The sequence below is a fragment of the Zonotrichia albicollis genome, chromosome Z, assembly GCF_047830755.1.
Source record: "Zonotrichia albicollis isolate bZonAlb1 chromosome Z, bZonAlb1.hap1, whole genome shotgun sequence".
NCBI lineage: Eukaryota > Metazoa > Chordata > Aves > Passeriformes > Passerellidae > Zonotrichia > Zonotrichia albicollis.
The window spans coordinates 71,894,352-71,916,310 of record NC_133860.1 but is presented as its reverse complement, the minus strand read 5'-3'; the positions used below and the strand labels follow the sequence as shown (position 1 = coordinate 71,916,310).

Below are 21,959 nucleotides of genomic sequence, written 5' to 3'. Positions count from 1 at the left end.
TTTCTAGTTCTTGTACCACTGAGGTGAAGACAGGAACCTCTGGCAATGAATGAACAGAACAGTCAGTGGCAGTGTTTATCTCCTAAAGAGGTGGTTACAGCTGACAGACTGAAAATCTAACCACTCAAAAGAAAACAAATTTTAGTTATTCAAATATCTAGAAGTCACATTCTCACCTACTAAAAACAGCACTTCTGCTGAACTGCATATAGTTACACAGGAATTATTCAACCACAAGTCTGCCTCAAAATTAGGACTAAATTAGCAATTACATTTTTAGTGCAATGAAAAGCCTCCAAAAACAAGATCAGGGATAGGCAGTCACTTTTCCTACTGATTCCAATCATCCTGTGTATGCCTTGTTAGTGCACATTTACACAATCCCCAGAGTACCTAAAACCTCACACAGGTTTCTGCACCCAAGAAAAGGGCCTGAAGAGACACATGATGCCTTCCCCAGCCATTTCAGTGCCAGCTTTATTCATAGTCCAGGCAGCTGAAATGGCTCCTATTCTGTTATGGTTGGATAAACAAAATGCTGTTATATTGCCACAGGTTGTATCTGGTGTTAGGAGGTGGGAGAGGCTCTGCAAAGCAGTGCCAAGTGCACTCAGGGGTTCCACAAGGAATAATAGCAGCAATCAGTGTTTCACAGGGCCTAACAGGCTGAATAATCTCCCTTGTAAATTAAATCTCATTTCTTTTCCACATATGCCTTGACATTTATATTAAATACTATGTGAACAGTAGTTAATGGTGTCTCCCAGAAATACAGTCATTTTAAATGTCTTCCATTCTATACATCTTAGCATATAGTCTTTAAATTTTCCTGTACTGGAGCCAATTAAACCCACACGGTCTAGCAAAAAATCATACAGCAATCTCACATTTTTTGCAGGATCTGTGTGCCCAAGCAGCTATGGCAGTCTTGAGGCATTTCACCATTAACATCTCCTTTTTATCACTGATTTCCTGAAAGTATTGCAACTATACCTAAAACTTTTTTCTTGTGTGCCCTAAAGACTAAATATCCAAAGGTGATTAATTTGCTTCGTACACTTTTCAATCTGAAATGTACATTAGTATCGATCTCCTACACAGATATTCACTAAAAGAAACCACTCTACTGCACATATTCTCCCTTTAGCTCATGTGAATAGTCAGCTCTTAGGAAGTTATTCTATTCATAATTTTATTAAAACATGAAAATAGACCTTTGCCTAGACAGGTTACTTTGAACTCTCATCCCAGGATTTTCTCTCCTTTGATTGCATACTTTAAACCACAGAGTCCATTTAAGCTTTATTAAAACATAATTCATCAAACTGAAACCTAACTTACTTAACCAAGTAGTAAAGACATTTTTCACAGTTAGTGCCCACCATGGCAAGTGCTGCCTTAAATCTAGCCTTCCTGAGGGCACTCAACTTGTCCCACAGCTCTGCCAGCACAGGCCCAAGGAAACTTGACATCTACAAGTCCACGGGCCCCAGTAGGATGCACAAGGGAGTGCTCAGACAGCTGACGGACATCATAGCTCTGCTTCCTTACCTTTGAAAGGTCATGGTGATCAGGACTAGTGCCTGAGGACTGAAGAAAGCAAATGTCACCCCGGTCTTCAAACAGGGCAAGGAAGAGGATGCAGGGCACTATCAGCCAGTCAGCCTCACCTCAGTCCCTGGAAAGGTGATGGAGCACCTCATTCTGGAGGCCACTTCTATCACAGGGAGGACAAGAAGGTGATCAGGAGTAGTCAGCATGGATTCATTAAAGGCAAATCATGCTTGACCAACCTCATTGCCTTCCACAATGAAACAGCTGCATGGATGGACAAGGAGAGAGCAGTGGATCTTCAAGGCTTGTGACACTGTCTCTAACAAGCAAACCCAGGAAGAGTGGACTGAAGAGGAGGATGGAGAGGTGAATTGAGAACTGGCTGAACGGCAGATCCCAGAGTCACAATCAGTGGCACAAGCTCTAGTTGGAGGCTTGTCAGTGGTGGTATCTCCCAAGGTTTGATACTGGGCCCAGTCTTTTTTAATTTATTCATCAAGGACTTGGATGAAGGGCAGAGGCTTCCTCAGCAATTTCACTGACAGCACAAAGCTGGGAGCAGTGGCCGATAGCCCAGAGGGCTGTGCAGCCCTTCAGAGGGACCTCAGCAGCCTGGAGAGATGGGCACAGAGGAACCTGCTGAAATTCAGCCAAGGCAAGTGCAGGGTCCTGCACCTGGAGAAAAATAATCCAGTGCAGCAGCACAGGTTGGAGGGCAAATCTGCTGGAAAGCAGCTCTGCAGAGAAGGACCTGGGAGTCCTGGTGGACAACAAGCTCTCCAGAGCCAGCAGTGAGTCCTTGCAGCCAAGCAGGCTGATGAAATCGTGGGTTTCATTAAGAGGAGCAGTGCCAGCAGGTTGGACGATGTGATCCTCGTCCTCCTCTATTTGGCCCTGGTGAGGTGTTATCTGGAGTAGTCTGTCCAGTAGAAGGCTCCTAAATACAAGACTAGAAACTCCTGAAGATGTCCAGCAGGAAGGACTAAATTGATCATGAGTCCGGAGCTTAGCTCCAGTCCTCTCGCCTGAGTAAAGGCACCTTAGCCTGAAGAAAGTATGACTGAGTGAGGACCTCATCAATGCCAAGGGGACAGAGCCAGGCTCTTTTCACTGGTGCCCAGCAATAGGAAAGGCAATGGCCAGAAACTGATGCAAAGGAAATTCCACCTGAACATGAGGAATAATTTTTTACTCTGCAGGTGACCACACACTGGAACAGGTTGCCCAAAGAGGTTGTGGAGTCACCCTTGCTGGACATATTCAAGAACTATGTGGACACAATCCTGTGCCACACATTCTCGTATACTCCTGCCTGAACCAGAATGCTGGACCCACTGGTCCCTTCCAACATCACCTATTCTGTGGGTTTGTGATTTTTCTGTGCAAAGCAGCATGGGGTGCTGCTCTTGAGTAAGGAAGCATAACTGCCTACTTGTCTGGTTAAGGTGTAAAGCCGCAGATGGAAATACCAGCTAATCATTTCATAAGTTCACCTTAGTAGAACAGTCCTCAGGCCAGTATTTGGACTACTGCCTACTTCCACAACTCACCGAGGAAGCGCGCTGACAGAAAGCAGGGCCGTGGCCACCGCCACCTTCCCCCCGGACTGCGTCTGTGTCAAACAGCGTATCTCCTGTATCCCCCTATAAAACATTAAGGACGGCTTTTGTTGGAGCCGGCGGGAGCCGGTGTCTCACGCGACAGCGTCCCGACTGAATAATTTAAAGCTCGTAAGGGATCGGCCTCACGGGGAGCGAGGCACCGCATCCCTCACAAGCTCCGCGGCGCGGGCGGCGCCGGCCCGGCCGGGCGGGCCCAACCGGTTTGTGGCGGCTCCGGCTTCTGCCGGCGCGAGCGGCGACGGGTCCGCCCCGGGGCGGGGCGGCGAGGGCGGAGCGGGCCCGGCCCGCCGGTGGCGGAGTGCCTTGTGGCGGCGGGGTGAGTCCTGCTGCCCGTGCTGATGGTGCTCATGACCGAGCCGCGGTGCGATGCGGAGGAGCCGAGGGCAGCGCGGGCCGCCGGGCGGCGGGAGAACAGGGGCGCTCCGCGGCTGTGAGTAGTGCCCCGCCGGGAGGGGGGCTCCGCGCGGGGCTGTGCCCGGGCCGCCCGCCGGGCAGCGCCGGGGCCGCGGGAGCTGCGGGTGGGGCGGCGGGGGAGCCCCGAGCGCTGGGGCCGCGCTGCTGGGGCGTCGGCCTGGAAGTGCCCGGGGAAGAGTCACCGAGGGGGCTCCGCCTCCAGGCTGAAGTGAGCGCGAACGCCCACCCCCGCTCGGGCAAGACCTGCGCTCGAGTTCAGCGTTGAACTCCGAAGCTGCAGTTTTAGGAGCAAAGAGTGCAAATACTGCTTGTAGTAGTTTCACCCAACAGCCTGAAAAATCCTTCTGCGCTGTGGGACTTAAATACAGTAGTTGTGCTTTGTCGTTTATGTTAAAGTGCACGGGCTCCTGTGGGGAGCTGTGATCCTTTCCTCTGGGTGCCAGGAAAACCCAGAACTTTATCGAAAGTTGACAAAGTCTGATACGGGCAAGAGACATTAAAATGGGAGTTCATTCTGATGTCCCAGAAAGTAGAGAATGCCCTTTTTCAGGAGAAGGATGGTGGTCACTTGCTGGTCCTGGCGTGGTTCCCCGCGGGGCCATACCCATACTCACGTTTCTGCTTTCTAACCTGAGAAGTACCGTAAAAACTGAGCAAGCGAAGAGGTCGGAAGTATTCTTCATGAGGAAGAGGAGGCCCTGCTGGATGGTTAAGGCAGTCTGCTTGGACTAACTGATGGAAAGTAGGGAAGTCAGAGTGCTCAGAGGGGTGGGAGAACTCCCCTGGCCCTGCTGACCTTCCCAGCCTCTGATGATGACTCCAGAGTTAAAGGTCCACTCCTGCATTGGTGTCTTGCTTCCTGCAGAGGTCCCAAGTTGTTTAGGTGCTTGTGAGCCATGGCAATGACCATCACGTGAAAATGTTGCTGAAATCAAGCAGCTGTCTGTTTCCATACCAGGCTCCCAATTCACATGGGTCTTGGCAGTCCCAAGGACAGTTTTTGAGAAGTTAAGCATCTGTGAAACAAGAAACTCAAACATGTGGAGCTTTCTCTTCTAAAGAAATTAATAAAATTTAACTTTCTGCTATACTGGGATGATTCCTCTTCCTGAAAAACTTTTCTTCACAAATATTTTATCTTAAATAGCTTGCAGGAGCAAGGCAAACAAGTTACCACCAGCTAGCTCTTTCTCTTGAAACAAATTCTGAGAAAGTCTGTGTTGGTTTTTGGGTTTTTCCCCCAGCTGTTGTATGCATGATGTCTAAGCAGGTGTATTCCTCAAGTAGGTATTGTAGTGAAATCTGTTGCCAGAAATAACTTGCTTGTTAGAGAGCACTGGGAATCAGAGTGTCTTCTAAGTGTCCTTTATCCTGTATGGTGTAATCACATCAGTGACTTCACACTACAAATGAAACATAAGTCCCAGACCTTCACTAGAGTCTTCTGACTTCAAGCCTTGGATCCTGGTCCCTGCATAGAATTATGCCAGTGAACCTAATGAAATTTTTCAGGTATGCAAGATCTGTATCTGATTTTTCTCTTGAAAACAGAACTAGGAGTCCTAGGTAGTATATGGAGAGCTCAGTCTGGGAGGTATTGAACATGCACAGGTAACTGACCATCTGTTTTGCCCCCAGGTGTTTAGTCTTTCAGTCCTTCATCAGTTAACAGTTTTAGAAGCAAGGTCAGTCTTAGCCAGTGTGATAAACAGAGAAGTCTTACTCACTATGACTCTCTAGCTTTTTTTAGCTATCAGTTTTTGCTGTTCAGTAGATGTCCTGCAGGGAAGAGCTAGGCGGTCTGTTACTCTTTAAGATACAGTGTTCAGCAATAGTAGCCTGACGGTGAAAAGACTGGGAGAGAAAAAAAAAACTTGAAAAGATTGTCTTAAACTAGAAAATTGTGGAAGCATTAGCTCTTTGGAAACAAAGTTGGAATTTCTTTTCCAGCCCCATTTTACTGAGAAGCTTGTCTGAGAAACTCTTGTGTTCATTTGATTGGGAGTTAACCTCACAAACTATGTATCTTTGGTTTGACTAACGTGAAGTTACAGGGGAGATTGTTCAGATCAAGAACAGAAGGATGGCTTTAATTCAGCTAGAAGTGAGATTACTGGAAGTTGAATTGTTGAAGATTTGGTATTAGAAGATGTTGTACATATGTGTATGTGGATTTGGTGGAATTTCATTCCCCTTATGTACTTCCAAGGAATAATATGCAGCTAACAGAGCTCATGATGACCTCTATTTGCAAAAAATATTAGTGGGATTATAGAGGTTTTGGGAATTTTTGGTGTTTTCCAAAGCTCAGAGGGAAGAGAGATTCATATGTGTAAAGAGATTTATGTACCTGTACTTCCTGGAGGTATGCTTACAATGTTGTTCAATTTAGAGAGGAACTTCATAGTTTACTATGCTGCTGGTGCCATAAAGGCTCCTTGGGGGATAGATGCATCTGAAGGACTGAGGCTGTAAAAGTATTTTGGGTTGTTTGGGTTTTTTGTGTTTTTTTCAGGGTTTTCTTGGATTAGTTTTTCTTAAATGTTTCAAGATTAGAAACTTCAGAGTTCATATTTATCCAACAGTGATTCAGAAGAGTTAAGTACTTTCATACTGATTCAGAAAATGGCCTGCTCTGGCATATTTAGTGATACTTACACATTTGCAAAGTTTCTAATAGAGCTCTGTGAGTTGTAACCCCAAAGATAATACTATGAGGAAGATGGGCACTGTTATTATGCAAACCCAAAATAGTGATGTGCCAAAATTTGTCATTATGTGGAGCTGCTTCCAAGCAAATAAAAAATTTGTGGATGGAAAAAAATTTTCCAAGTGGAGCTCCCTAACCATTACCTCCTGATGTGGCCTTGGACCAAAAAGGAGTTAACCCTTGCACTGTATTTAGAGATTTTTTCTTTTTTTTCTTTTTTGAGTGGGGTGTGGTTTTTTTGTGGTGGCACTGGACCTCCCATAGAAGCTGTCAGCCTTATTTCAGGGACAGTAGGTGGAACAGATGTTTGAAAATTGAGCACTGAAAATAAGAGTGTAGCACATAAAGGAGGAATGGCAGAGGAGTAAGAGCAAGTAGTTCTCATGCTTTGTTAGCATCCCTCTGCTTTTACCCATGCTTGTTTCTGACGAAGTCCATGTAGCACGTTCTGGTGCCACTGGTAATATTTGTTCTCATATGTGTCAATCTGTCTGTATAAGTGTAATGTGATGGGTTACCATATGGCACGATTTTGCTAACATTAAGTGGGACATTCTATCCCCTTATGATTTACAGAATCAGGTAATGTCCAATTACTGAGTGCAACTTAAAGAAATTAAGGGACTGGGACTTAAAAATCTGAAATATGTGGAAGGTTTTAATTTTTTTTTTTTTCTTTTTAGCAAAAATGCGTACTGGGGAAAAAAGGTACTGGGGAAAATATGCTACTGCAACCAGTGGAAAATGCTTGCAAGCAAATTGGGTACTTCTGGGCAGGGAGAATGTGATTTTTATGGTTTGTTTGTCTACCATATTATTCTGGTGTAACAGATGTTTCTTAATAACTGTTTATCAGTTGATAAATTAAAACAGAATTAATTGAATGGCTGGTGCTTAATCAAAATTCACTTCTTTTTCTTAAAGTATCTTACTTGAGAAAAACATAAAGTGCAGAGAAAAAAAGGGAAATTATTTATTACCGACTTAATCTAGATCAAAGCTGAAATAAAACTTTAACTCCTTTTCAGCAAAAGTGTCGTTTTTTTGTTTTTTTGTTTTTTTGGGGTTTTTTTTGCAAAGAGGGAAGTGTAAGTATGTATTTTCAGGGGATGAAACTGCTAACGCATACTGAGTATCATATTTTTTAATTCTTCCCTAGTAGTTCTTCCTTACTTTTATAGTAAAAGTTGTAACACATGATCTCCAAAGAAGGAGAGGCTTGTAAGTGAAACATTTAAATTTATGTGTGTGACATGAGTTTTCCAGTCTAGGTTTGAACCTTCCTTTGTTCATTATGATGTTTTTTGATCACTTCCATTTTCTCCCTTCTCCCTGCCATTCCTATGGTGTTCACTCCATGTGCATACTTAAGTTATAAAAGCAGATTTTTAAAAATATTTTTTCTGTGTGTAAATGCATGGTATGGATCTGAAGAGTTTTTTCTTTCCATCCAGATGCCTCATGTGGCTAATGTATTTACTAGTTATATGCAATCTGTGAGAAATGCTTGTTAGAAAACATAATAACTACAGCTTTGGGCAGCAGGATTTGTTGTTGGTATTTAACAGGTGATGCATAAACATCCCATCACAGTATTGTCTTACTTACTTTGATCTCCATAACTATTGCAGTCATGTGGTTAGAAATTATGTGCTTATCTAATGATCTGAATGCTCTGTACATAGCTGCTGCCAAGTCCATGTATATCCTTTACAATGAATCTTTTCAGACCTGTGTTGCTTTAACTCAGCTTCTACTTGGCACTGACTGTCTTTGCCTGTGCCCTTGAAAAATGGCACACTAAGGTTAGGAAGGTTAATAAGCTCCAGAAAGAGTGACAGGAAATACTATGTAGGCTGCAGATAGGCAGCAGACAATTTCAGCAGAACAGAGAGCATAGAGGCAGACTGAAGCCTTCACCCTCTGTGGATAGAAGAGGCAAACCTAGTTATCTGACTATGAAACAGTAGTTCTGTACATACATACGTACCCTGGCATGACCTGCACATGCCTCAGTTTAGCCCTCTGACTGTAGCTTCAGTCTGTTTGTGAAAGACAGAGCACAAAAGACTGTTGATGTTCTTTTGTAGCTGCCGTCTATGCTATACTAGTTCAAGAAGAGCTGTTTAGATTTGCTCAGCCTTTTTCTCAACAGGAAGGAAGTTTATCTTACAAAAGTCCAGTAAATAACAGGATTATATATATTCCTATTTGGTTTTGAGAAATTTTAAAATACATGTAAACATGCTATGGCCAGCATGAGAGTGGGTGTGTTTTGCCATGGAGGACAGCTTGTTGCCACTGGAAAGGCTCAGACCGAAGAAGTAAGCTTTCAGAGCATTCAGACTCTGTGTCATGGTGACATAGAAAAATAGAAAAAAAATTGTGAAAATAGAAAATTGTCATTAGCAGATGTCTGGCAACCGTGTGTCACATCTGATCCTAATAAGACTACCTTTTTCCATGACTCTGGAAGGAAAATGGTTCCTTATATTTGGTGTCACAGTCAAAAGCACTGTTGTGACTGGTGTTGGTTAGATCCATTGTTGGGAGCTAGTATTTCCTAGTATGAAATAGTAGCTTTTGTATTCAATTATCCACATTGTTCTGGTCTTTTCCATGAACACATGAGCGGGTCTGTAAGAGTAGTCATAGGTTGAAAAGATAATAATGGGAAATTCAGCATTGCCAGATCCTTGGTGAATGGTTCACTTCTGTCCTTGGTGGAAAGCATCAAAAATGTACTTGGGTGTTTCTTGAAATTTCTGATTTTGTCTCCTTGATTAGATGTGTTTTAGACTAGGAAAGCCTGGTAAAGCACTGTAGATAGAGGCAATGAGAATTTCATTTTCATCTAATTGTTTTTCATTTGGCTTTGTTGTGCACTATTCTTGCTGGGGAACCTCACAGAAAATGTATATAAGATATTTAGGAGAAGAATCTAACACTCTTTAAACAGCAAAATCTTTTGAATGATTTTGGATTATCTTTTATCAATGCCAGTTTTCAAAGACACTGCTTTATTAGAAAATTCAATCCTCCTTCTCTTTGTATATAACCTGTCAGAAGAATAATTTTTTTTTTCTCATGTACATTGATTAAAACACTTTTTCTACAGCATAGTGAGTCATTATTTCTAAACCTACCATAGAAGAGAAGCTGCTGGTCAAGGGTTTCATGGCAGTTTCACATTTAAATGGCAGAGAATGGAATCAAAGTGTTGCTAAGTTTATTCCCAAACCTCTGCTTTCCAACTACATTCTTAATAACAGTTGTTGATATAATTGCAGGTGTCTGATCTATTTTTTTTCATTTTGGTTTTTGGGTTTTTTTAGCGGTTTTGGGGTTTTTGTTTTGTTCTGGTTTTAAGTATTTGAGTCTGATGTAGCTACTTAGATTTTTTTCAAAAGCACAATTAATGCTGGAAAGCTGGCATCCAATTCTTGCAGTGTGCTGAGCTATGTTTCTCTGGAGTTCTTCCAGAAACCAGCTTCAGGCAATGAGGCCAAACCTTTATGATTATTCTATGGTGATCAGGTCTTATTTGTAAAGATGCTTTTATTTTTTCAGATAGGTATATGTTGTTTCTGGCTGAGTTAAGGAAAAGCTCTGATTGATAGATGTTTATATGGTAGCATTGAACATCCATAAATACTGCACCGATATACAATTTCTTTCTCATTGAATTTGTTATTGAACAATTAGTAGACCTGGCACTTAAGTGCCTTTTTTATCTGTTTTGCACTCTGAACAAGTCATACCTCAGGAATTTTTTCTTTTCCCTTTCTCCTGCCACTTCTGAAAGCTAAAGATAAAAATGTGAATTAAGACTGTACACTGCCTTTTCAGTATGAATTGTGATTCTATTTTTGTCTTGCTTTGGGTTAGAAGATTAGGTAGACTAGAACTAAGGAGATATGAAAACATTTTCTTCTAAAGGATGCAAGCAGGTTGAAGAATGAGAAAAACACATACTCCTATCTAAAGTAGGGATAAATTAGTGTATTTTGCTTCATTTTCTTTTTTTTCTCCCTCAGAAATGTGTTTGTCCAAGATTTCTGTTGTGTGCTAGATTTGACTATGCCTATGTTCAGATAAATAGTTGTTGGTCATCCTACTGAAACTCCCATGGAAGCTGCTTGATGGGAATCTTGTGGAGTTGAGTGAAGATACATATGAAAGGGCTTTTGCTTTTTGAAGTGGATATATGAAACGGAAACTCTTGAGAAAACAAGAAGACAAGAGAGCTAAATGGCTTGTGTTCCTGTTCTAGTGTTAACTTAGTAAAATATCTTGTTATAGTGTCTCTGGTTTCAGAGCACAGGGAATTCTTCTGTGGTTGTTGTTTGTTTTTTTTTTTTTTTTTGCTATGGAACTTGATAGCAGTCTGGTTTTGATTAGACAGGGAATACAGACAGTTAATAATAGATGGTATTTAGAGCAGAGAATTTACATACTTGCTAATGACGTCTGCGGTGTCACAGTGATCTTGCTGATGTGCAAGTGGTAAGGCAGTGTGAAACTTGATCTAGTTATTATGTGAAATGTCTATTCAGTTGAGTAGAAAAACCTGGCTTTCTCTGTCCTTAACAGTGTTGGAGGGCTTTCTGTTCAGTACTAACTCCAAAATTTCATTTTTTTTTTTAATAAAGCACTGCACCACAAACATATGAAACTATTCACAGGTGAGTAATTTTTTTCTAAGAGATAGATTAGTTATAGAACACAGTAAGCATTTCTGCAATTAATTAGCTTGATACATAAAATTATTTTCAGATTTTGAGGAAGTCCTAAACAATTGGTTTAGGTTTTGGTTCATTTCTCTTTTGGTGCCATCTGACATCAAGGTTCCAGCTGTGCCTACATGTGTGTTTCATCCTAGAAATGCCTAGAGAAGCACGTGGTGTATGTGCAACTGTGCTCATCCATATGCATGTTTCACAAGTTAATGTGCAGCTGTGTAACTCTGCCTCCATTATGCCGTGTTTGACTCTGATCTCGTGAGAAGAGAATTAGCCTGATCCCTGAACAACCAGAGGAAGTTAAATCTCAGTCTGGTTCATACCTATTCATATTGGCAAACTGACCTTCTCTGTCATGCAGGGTGTCGCATCTCCGCGCCATCATTAACACTTTGCTGCTCTCTGTATTTGGCATAAATACATGTGCTGGCTGTAGATTAACTATACAAAAGATGTACAGAATTGTGCATTTCACAATCAGCTGCTTTCTTACCTTCCAATTTCAGCCTTAAGTACAAGCTGTGTACTAAGTATATAGAATTGTACAAATACCAAATCCATACATTATGTCAATCTAGTATCTATTATAGCAGTTGTTCAGCAGCTTTCTGCCCCTTTGTGTTTAGAGTAGCTGTAGCTTGTTTTCTGCCTGTTTTGATAGTTTGGGAGTCTTAGTGATAGTGAATGTTTGGTTGTCCATTTGCATGGTAAGACCAGTATGTGGTCTTCAAGTAGATTAAATCACAACATTCTGAAAAATTGTTTCTGAGAGATGTGTTATCCTGCATAAACAGTGCTGTGTGCCACATAACATGAGCATGGCTGTAGAGCTACAGGAGGCATTTTGCATCTGAGTGACCAGACTGTACAGACAACACCTAAATCCTCAACTTGAGCACTATTGCTAGTTTTTCCGGGATGGAGAGGACAGCAGGAGAGTTTACAGTGGAAAGGTGTTTGCTTCAGTCCAGGTGTGAAGTAATTGAACTGTGTACAGTATGAATGCAAGCTCATCAGATAAAGCACTCCAGAATCTGATTACCCATGCCAAAAAGGTTTGTTCAGACTGGTGTACCATAGAAAAAATATCTAGTAGAATGATGGGAATCTCTTCTGAAAGAAAACTTCAAGACTTAAGTCCTAGTAAAAGGTAGCTGGAGATGATTGCTTTGCTAGCACATGATATGTCAAGGAAATATGTGCTTAGGAGGAGACCTGTGACCTGCAGCGTGCTGAACAATGTCCTTCCAATCATTGGTGCATTCCATCTTACCTTCTTGTAGTCATCTCTGCTTGAAGCATGTTGCTGGTATGTCTTTTGGCTAATGCCTAGATAAATCTCTTCATCCTGCTCCATATTCTGTGCTTTTAAAAACCTGCCAAAGTCTGTCCTCTTTATCTGGGATCCTTAAATGTTTGGAGTCTCTCCCTTTGACTTTAAATTTCTGTAAAAGTGACACAGTTCTTTACCTGAATAGACTCATGGAAGAGAGTAAGAATACCTTAAATAACTATCTCTTAGCATTAGGACTGTTCACACTACTTTGATTCCTTTGTCAAATCCTGTCAGTCTGCCAACAGCTACCCAATTAATCAAACAGAACCAAAAGATACAGAACGTAATTTTTTTTATGATGGATATTTTCTCTTGGGTTGTACCAAGCATGGTTGTGAACATTTAGGGTGAAATTATTCCCCAACTTCTTAGGTTGATCATTTGCAGTAATGCAGCAATCTAACTGCTGTTGCAAAATGATTCCTTTTTGTATAACACAAGTGAAACTGGACCAACAAGGCTTCTAAGGTAACATGGTGATCTAATATGTATGCTCCATTCCCAGAAGGAATGTTGCACCAGTGCTGAATCACGTTAAACCCTTGGGAAATATGCTTTGACTCCAGTTTTGCAAACAAATGAAGATCTAACATCTTAGATTATTCAACAAGTCTTTTTTATTCCTACATAACTGATCTGCAATTTGTGGACTGGCAGACTGGTGTGTCCAACTTACTGTGGTTTCTGAACTTCTAGAGCAGTTACCAGGCAGATCAAGTAGCATGTGTGTCCTGAGGAAGCTTTGTAGAAGGATTTGTGTGGTTGCAGGGAATTGAAGACAGTAGCCACCATATAGTTCTGAAATTTTGGTCTCTCTTGTGTATGCCTGAGAAGTGTTTGTGTCTGGTTCAGTACTGGGGTTGTCAAAGACAGCAGTTGTTCCTTGAGGTTCACGTTCCAAACTCTGGCCTATTACCACTTCTCTCTCTCATTATTTTTGTTCGATGCTTCTTACTCAAACTGTACTTGAGGGGAATAGAAGAGAAGTTGTTATTTGAGATTAATGTATTTAATCTTTTTTCTCTTGAAAAATTCCCATTAATGTGGCGCAGCAATGTGGTAACTTACACAGGGAGTCTGAATTTTTCAGGTCCCGATGAAGGTTAATGCCAAACAAGAAACTTTGAAGTTCAAAGAATTTTATGCAATACAAGGAACTTGACATAGGCCTGCCACAAACTTTCATTTTCCCATAAACCATTCAGATCAGAAGAGGTGAAGTTCCTCTAGCTTTTAAAATTTATTGATGACTAATGTGTTTCTGAACTACATTAGAATGGGACTTAATCCACTGCCTTGGTTTATGTATTTCATAGCACTTTCCCTTAAACACAACTAATGTTTATGTTAAGTAGCTTAGATGCAATGTGTGATTGCACTGTAAATGCAGGTCTTGGCTTTGAAAATAATCCCTATGACAACTGTTCTTTATTTGGAAACTAGAGACAACTTCTTTTCTTTTAGCTATTGTTTTAATAGGCTTGATGGTAGTACCAAATATATGAGGTTTGGGTTTGTGGGGTTTTTTTCCATTTCAATGGTCACAATGTCACAAAGTTACTCTGCTTTGCCCTGACGTTTGCAAATCCAGGCTCTTTTTTTATGTGGATCTACTCCAAACAGTTGTAGTGAGAATCACTACAGTGATTCTAAGTGCTCTTAATCTAATTTGTTGTTGTTGTTTGTTCCTGACTTTTGTGCTCTTTTTACAAAGCATTTATGAGTACTGACTCACTCATGAAAATGTGAAGAGTGCTTTAATTTCCTTGTGGGAAGGGAAGGGAAGGGAAGGGAAGGGAAGGGAAGGGAAGGGAAGGGAAGGGAAGGGAAGGGAAGGGAAGGGAAGGGAAGGGAAGGGAAGGGAAGGGAAGGGAAGGGAAGGGAAGGGAAGGGAAGGGAAGGGAAGGGAAGGGAAGGGAAGGGAAGGGAAGGGAAGGGAAGGGAAGGGAAGGGAAGGTTCTTCAAAGCACCTGCTGTGTGGAGCTGTAATTATCAGAAATAAAAGGACAAATCATCTGTAGCTTTTCATTATATGAAGGAGGCATAAGGACATTGGGCGAAGGATAGACATGATGAAACTGTATCAGCTAGTAGGAAAACACCCTAAATTGCTACTGTCAGTGCCATGTGTTACATGGGCGAGTCTCCTCGCAGCTGTGCTGCTGTTCTCTGGAAGTATCCTGGAGAGGTGAAGTTAGCTCAGCATTACCACACACAGCTGTCAGCAGGATTAGCATATTGGGATGCCTGAGCTCTCTGCCAACAGAAAGCAGCTGGGTGGAATGGGTTCAGATGCTAGAGATTCAGGAGTAGTGGAAGTTAGTAGAGAAGATAGAAAGAATGGATGAGGAAAAGGGAGTATGAATTGTAAGTAAAAAAAGCAGCAGCAAAGCATCTCACCATGCTGACAGATATAAGTGAGTGGTAGAACCTGTGTTATAGATTTTTTTAAAAGATATTTGTACTATAGAGGCCTGAGACTGTCATCCTTGATCAGCTGGTAGCATTGCCATGTGAGAATAGCAGGCTGACCAAGGCCATGATGGACATGATGGACACCAGTCAGGCTTCAGGCTCAAGCAACTAATCTTAAAAACAATGCTGTGTTACGTAGTTCTGTTCATTTGGGAGTTTCCATGCTAAGCTGCTTTTTTTGAAGCTGGCAGTTTTGCCTCACCCAGTTCCTTATCCCTTACTCATTTCTGGTACTCTCTGGCCACTCTTGGAGCTCAAGGATCTGGGTAATAGAAATACAGCAAGACTGTGAATAAGACATTTTCAGGATTTGCAGACATTTGGAATACAAACTCCCCTATGCTTGCAGGGAGAACTTTGAGTAGGTAGTCCATTTGTCTGTCTGTTTAAAATCTCAAACAGCATAAAGCTGCTTATTCAATTTTTTCAGGCAGATTGGGTTCCACTTGAATCTCATGAATTGCCTATTTAGTTGTCATTTATGTCGACTGAAAATAAAAGCTGATGATGTGTGGTCAAGGGAGAGCTGATCCAAGAGTGAAGTTATGAGAAAATAATAGTTTTTTTTCCTTATCAGCTTTGTGTATAATTGAAAGAATTGAAAATCACAGTAATAACGTGAGACTTTGGGAGTAGGAATTCAGTGCCCCTGCGGTGGGGAGTGCTAAGGGTGCTGAGGAAGGCTTACATATGGAAATAACTGCTGTATGTGAATATGAGATGCCTTGAGAATCCAGCATTTGTCCTGTGACATAAGTTCTAGTTTATCTATGAGATAGGGTAACACCTCATTAGACCTCAATTAAAGTGAGGTATATCTTCTGATCTTACTCATCAGAATGTAATAAAAGCAAAAGATCTTTTTGTGCCCTTCCTAAAAGAAGATTAAATTAGTTTGAGAACTTCTGTTAACAAAACTTTTGCCTTGGTAAGAAAAAAAAACTGTTCATAGTAAAGACAGTGCCACTCTCTAGTCTTGCTGTAAAATAGTAGAAATGCTGTAAAATAGCAGAAATTAAATATTATAATGGAAAGCTTCTGTAAATGGAAGCATTCAGGCCAGGTATTACATTAGTGGGTGACATCCTTTGGCTTTCCTCTTTAATCCTAAGAGCATTCTGTAGTTTTTGTGAAGCTTCAGGTTTCTGCAGGCAAGTGTGTGTATGTATTTGTCATGTCATTTCAGAATATCATCATTCTTCAAACCTGTTATTAATAACAGGTCTTTTTCTCCAAGTTTTCTGGGTTGTCTTCTTGTTGGAAAGTTATGAAAAGGGAAGCCAGGGGAAGGCTCTAATGGTACATAGCTTAGCCTTCAGACTCTGGGTCCACAACACACATTTCTGAAGCAGCGGCATGTGCTGTGAAAAAACAGTGCACTGTGGTGGCAGTGCTGCTTTTTAAAATAAAACCAATGCTTTTTGTACTTGGAGAGAGACCTTTATTGCAAAGATCCTGCATGTGGACTCACACAGAAGATGGGAAGTGAGAGGCAAAATAGGACCCATTTTCCTCTTGCAATATTGAGCCACAAATAATCTGCTAAGCACCATGTGCTGCCATGCAAGATGTTTTTCTCATGGTTTGCCAATCAAATTCATTTCCATTAGTCATTTGAGTCTGAGTACTGAATATGGAATGCATTTTTTCTAAATGAGACATTCTCTTCAGAACAGAAGCTAGAGCTACAAATTTTATGAGCACTGAAGTATCCGTGGCAGTCTTTCAGTTTTCTGTTTTTCATTGCTGAAATTCCAGTACTGGAGCTCAGGTGTATAGTACTGTTTTGTCAGTAGATACAGATTTTTTCAGGATATCAAAAGAAATATAAGTTACAATTATAAAGAAAAATTGTGTTCTTTAATATATGCTGTATTGTCAACATGTTGCAGTGGCATTCAACATTACTGTAAGTCCTTTTATTTCTTGGGTTCTTTGTTTATTTTTTTATTTATTTTTCCCCTACAGTTCAGATGGAGAAAATGGAACTGATGAAAAAAGAAAGGCTGGAAAATCACCCACTGTGTCACTTCAGACCCCTACCAGTGAAATGGAGTATTTTGATGAACGGAAAAAAGTTGATCTTGACAGGTAATGCCAGAAATACTGTCAGTTTTCTTCTAGTAAGATAATTAAAATCGCTGCAACCCACTTCAAAAGCTATACTGGGTAGCAATATTTATCAGATATCCTAGGGTTAATTTGCCCTAGGATATGCTATGCACGTGAATTGGAATCCAGGCACCTTCCTTAGTTGCTGTATTACCCATAGCAAGCAATAGAATTTAGACTCTGAGCTGGCTTAGTTCCCCTGTTCTAGGAAAAAATATATTGCACTGTTTGGTGCCACTGCTAGTTACATTCCTTTCGTAATCAATTTGACAGGCAGTCAAACAGAGCTGCAGTTTTAGTCCTGGCCTGTTTCCAGAACACATTCATGCTGGAATATTGATTGTCCATGGTAAAACTATGACATAAGTTTTAATTTTGGAGTCTGTGCCATATGTTGCATCAAATTTTCTAATGTCTCCACAAAGATATTCATTCTTCTTTTGTTGGAGAACTGAAATGCATTTTAAGTGCTTTAAAAGCTAAAATCTCACGTGGATGGCTTCAACCTTTGCATCCCTTTCACTTTGTCAACTGAACAGTCAGTGCAAAAGTCAGTGGTCACTTTTGTTTTGGTCACTAGGCAAATATTTTAAAAAAACATAATTTAATTTCCTTAAGTATCTTTGAGGAAAAGGTATTTGAAGGAATATGATATCACTTTTTTTTCCCTCCAGACATTGCAGTCTTACCTCTCATATGCTATAATTGAGTACTTCTGGTGAAGGCTAAATATAAGATTTTTGTCAGGTTCACAATTTGTTTCACAAATACATGTATGTGAGTACATGTATTTGTGTGCTTATATAAAGTACAGTTTGACCTGTACTTTATATAAGCACACAAATACATGTACTCACATATTTTTGAGTTTTCTTCTATGAGGACTGCCTGAAATATGCAGCTGGTTTCTCTGCTAAGTCAGTGTGTAAGTCAGATTGCTGTAAAATCTCTTTCCTACTGTGTCTCCATAGCACTTAAGGTTTTTCTTCCTCTCACTCATGTGGTGCAGTAATGGAAACTTTTGTAGCACCTTTATTTCCCTACTATATCTTTAGCACAACATATTTTTCAGTTCATTCAGTATGAGTCATGTGATGTGTTTTTTCTTCTGCTGTTCAGTTTGCATCCTGAGGACCCCTGAAAAAGACCTACCTGATTTTTATAGTATGTTAATATGCATTTATTCTGTGCTATATAGATCTCAGAGAGAGTGCTTTCAGAGAGTGCTCTCCTCTTTCTGATTTGTGAAACAGATGTCCCCTTCTCTGTTTGTTTTCCTGAAGAATCCATGCCATTAATTCCTCCTGTATAAAACAGCAAAACTGATTTTCCCAGCCATCCACAGAGAACTTGATCTGTACTCGGTTTTTTTAAAGTTGTTTGAGGTTTTGTCTGGATTCCCAGTATAAATAGCTGGAGCTGTACAAGTACAGCTACCTGTACAGCTGGCACTCAGAATTCCATTTCATTTCCTGTAGGGTTGCTGGTTATCTTAATGATTTCATTGCATTATGCTACACTACACCGTTCATAGCCATCCTCTGACTTGTGCACCTATTCTTTGTTGCACTTTTCAAATGAGCTCGTAGCTTGTGTTACAAGGTCATAGCTTTCTGTGTGCTGGCTTCCACCTCAACTACTAAGCTTTTTATCATTTTATCTTGAATTAGTAAGGAGTGTGCTTGCTTAGTATTAGTATTTCATATGTTGTCCAGAAACGAAGGTGAAGCTAAGCAATGTGATAATTCATTAAGCTGGAAAAATGTTTTGAACTTTCTGTATTTCCTTACCAGATAGTCGGTTATTTAGAATACCTCTTCTAAATAAAATTGAGACCTTCATCAGACTGTCATAGTCAGCAGTTTAAGAAAAGATACACTCCTCTTTATCTCTGCATAATCCTTGATGATTGAGATAAGTTATCTAAAGGATTATTATTTTCCGTGGAAAAGCACATCCTCTTGGTAACTTACCAAGACCAATGAACTGGGGCCAGGCTTACATCAAATGCTTTAAATCTTCAGGACCAAGAGCACCACAGATAGTCCAGTCCTGACAAGCAAGAGTGACTCCAAGATTGAAAGGAAAAAACGTGCCTCAAATCAGGTAAGACAGAGACTCTATTTGTTTGCCTATATAGAGTAAAAGTAAACTCAACTACTATGAAAGGGCTTTTGTTTAGCAACGCTATAGGTCATGGTATAAGGACACAGGTTCCTTTGTCATCAGTGTATTTGAGTCTGGATAAAGCACAATATAGTATTAATAACCACATAGAAAACAAAAACGATTTCTTGTAAAACAAGTGGGCAGAATGGGAAGGTGTGTGGAGGACAGGAAATGAAGCAGGTCATTTGGTTGTCAGACTGTCTAATGAAGTGTGTGTGGTTTTGTTGTCGGGCTTTTTGTTTTTTAGCTGAAGGCAAATGCACACTTTCATAAGCTGTTTCTAGATGTTCCCATTGATGAGCCACTGAAACAAAGTAAGTATTGTTGTTGTTGTTGTCTGTGGATTCTAGATAATGTTGTTACCCAAGCAATGTGGTGATGTACAAGAGAAGCTACCTAGATTTTAAAAACTTTCAATTCCACTTACTTAGAGCTAGAGGGCCTTGATTCACATGCAATGGGCATTTTATTATAGTCTTGGAAAACTTAAATCTCTACATGTTTGGTCTGTTTGGAAATTGTAGCCCACTTTGCCATTCCTGGAGAGTAACCTAATCTAATGCAGTATTTTTTGGTACTCAATCTTTCTTAATAAAGACTTTACTTGAGACAGCATTGATCAAGTGATTAGCTTGAGTTTTTGCTGTTGATGATGTTTTAATGATGTAGTTTTTAAAAGAAGAGAATTATACACAGACATGTATAGCAAATGTTTCTTGAAAGGAGTGCAGGGAAGGTGGTTCATGAGCAAGAAATGGTTTGCTCAATGTCTGTGAAGTAAAAGCAGTATTACTTTACATGTGTTGTATCTTTGTTGGACATCCATTTTAGACAACAGCTGTGGAGCTGGAAGTTTAAAGACAAAACCTTTCATTAAAATTCTTCACATTTTAGTAATACAGTTACCTACAAGTTAGTAAAAAGTTCATAGGAAGATAGGTCACATTCTCTCAGAAAAGATTTTTGACCTTTGGAGACTACTTGCATGTTGCCATTCATTTTATTCATTTCGGTTGTTGTCCTTCAAATGCTTTGAGTCTAAATTTAGGCCTGTGACATCATCTGAACTTGTCAGTATTAGTTAAACTTACTGAAAATTTTAAGGTTTGACAATGTTAATCAAAAGGCATAAACCTAAACATATCATAGCTTTGTAAAAAGAAAAAAAAAAAACAAAAAAAAACCAGATTGACTTGGCTTGGGTTGTGATTTACATTTATATTCAAGATTATAGAATTCTATTTGTTTCAGGCTTTACATGTGCTCTGCAGAAAGAAATTCTGTACCAAGGAAAGTTATTCCTTTCTGAAAACTGGATTTGCTTCCATTCCAAGGTCTTTGGTAAAGACACTAAGGTTAGTAAAATGTTTATATATAGAACAGTAATGCTATTCTTAAAAACTTGTTCATCACCACAAGTTCAAATTACTGTGCGAGGCTAGGATAGTAATACTTCCAAGTTTTATTGAATACAATCACTATTTATAAGTGATGTTTGAAATGCAGTCTAAAACTGAACACTATTATTATTAGAGATTGAATCTTTTGTTTATGGACTTCATGTCCGAAAGAAACAGATGAGAGGAAAGGATCTGACAAGCAGCAGTGAGGGCATTGTCAAAACCATGTAACAGAATTTGCAAAAATGTTTCTCTTGGGTTAACTACATAAAAGAGGAGGAGGAGCTGGAGGACAGAAGGCTGAAAAATTAAGGCCCTCAAGGCTGTAGCTGGGGCTTTGGAGAGAAGGATTAAGCATATTAAGGGATTTAGAAAGTAAGAATTAAAACTGGTTTCTGACTTGAGTAGCAAAGCTCTCTGAAGGATTCTTCTAGCAGTCCTGTTTTGCATAAACAAAGAACAGGATAAAAGAAAAACAAATTGGCAAGGTTTTTATTTGTGAGCCCAGTGTGCAGATCAGAACTGATATGTGAACTGTTGGGAAGATCATAAATTAGTCTTTCTTGGTGATCCACCTAAAGCTTAGTACCCCTGAGGTGAATGATGTGCATACAGAAAAATCAAAGACTTGGGTCCGTTCATTTGGAGCTTTTGGAGTGCACTTTGTTTACATAAACTGCTTTAGTTTTCACTGCATGTGGGGAAACAGATCAAAATGCTTCAAGGATTTCTTTGGCTTCTTCCTTTCAGGTGTATCCTTGAACAAAGCTTCTGGTTAGATCCAGTGATCTAGGGGTTGATTAGGGGTTGAGATTATCTCATTTCTCTGGGGTCAACTGTTTTGATGGTGTACCATCTGTTGTTAAAGGGCTTTTTATAAAGTATAAAAGGTTTAAAGATTGTTTAATATTATTGACAGCACATTGTCCATAGTGATCTTATGAGTTATTGTCTACCACCTCTTGGCCCAGGACTATTGTTGATTTCTAGTTAATGGATTCTACTAGTCATAGACAGTACATTAATGTGGATGGTGTGTATGTTAGTGAAAGTTGTATGACACAAAATAAAAAACAACTGGTTCACTACTGTCATTCAATATTAGTAACAGCTGTCTTTGCAATTTCTTAACATTTAAGCTGCTCTACTAGCAGTCTTTGGTTCACTGTGAACAATTACAGCTACTTCAAACTGGAACAGCTTTGTAGTGCCAACTAAGCTAAAAGTATACAAGAATGTGGTAGAACTTTATTGAGTAGAAAAACTGGTAAAATATGCAGAATGATGATGATGATGTAGTACTAGGAAATTATTTGTTAACAAGGTTTTAAATTCAGGAATATATACATGCTTACACATATGCTGAAGAGTGAAAACATTTTACAAGATAGGGTGGAATAAACACTGGAAATGTAATTATAGCAA

General features: G+C 40.1%; 1 protein-coding gene and 1 long non-coding RNA gene across 6 annotated transcripts in view; one reads left to right on the top strand and one right to left on the bottom strand.

Annotated features, from left to right (window-relative positions):
* LOC113460060 (uncharacterized) overlaps nucleotides 1–3,098 on the bottom strand; it is a 198,728-nt gene extending 195,630 nt beyond the window's left edge. Inside the window, exon 1 of the long non-coding RNA XR_012577984.1 lies at nucleotides 1,552–3,098. This is a non-coding gene — a long non-coding RNA (uncharacterized LOC113460060). The remainder of the gene's footprint in view (nucleotides 1–1,551) is intronic.
* GRAMD2B (GRAM domain containing 2B) overlaps nucleotides 1–21,959 on the top strand; it is a 42,332-nt gene that overhangs the window by 8,146 nt on the left and 12,227 nt on the right. For 4 of the 5 annotated variants that reach the window (XM_074532220.1, XM_074532219.1, XM_074532223.1 and 1 more), the window contains exons 2-5: nucleotides 16,822–16,944; nucleotides 18,990–19,071; nucleotides 19,382–19,448; nucleotides 20,386–20,489. In XM_074532220.1, coding sequence (XP_074388321.1) covers nucleotides 16,822–16,944; nucleotides 18,990–19,071; nucleotides 19,382–19,448; nucleotides 20,386–20,489 — 376 coding nt within the window. Of the gene's footprint in view, nucleotides 1–3,421; nucleotides 3,607–16,821; nucleotides 16,945–18,989; nucleotides 19,072–19,381; nucleotides 19,449–20,385; nucleotides 20,490–21,959 lie in introns of those variants that run through there. The other variant, XM_074532222.1, reaches the window with a different exon arrangement.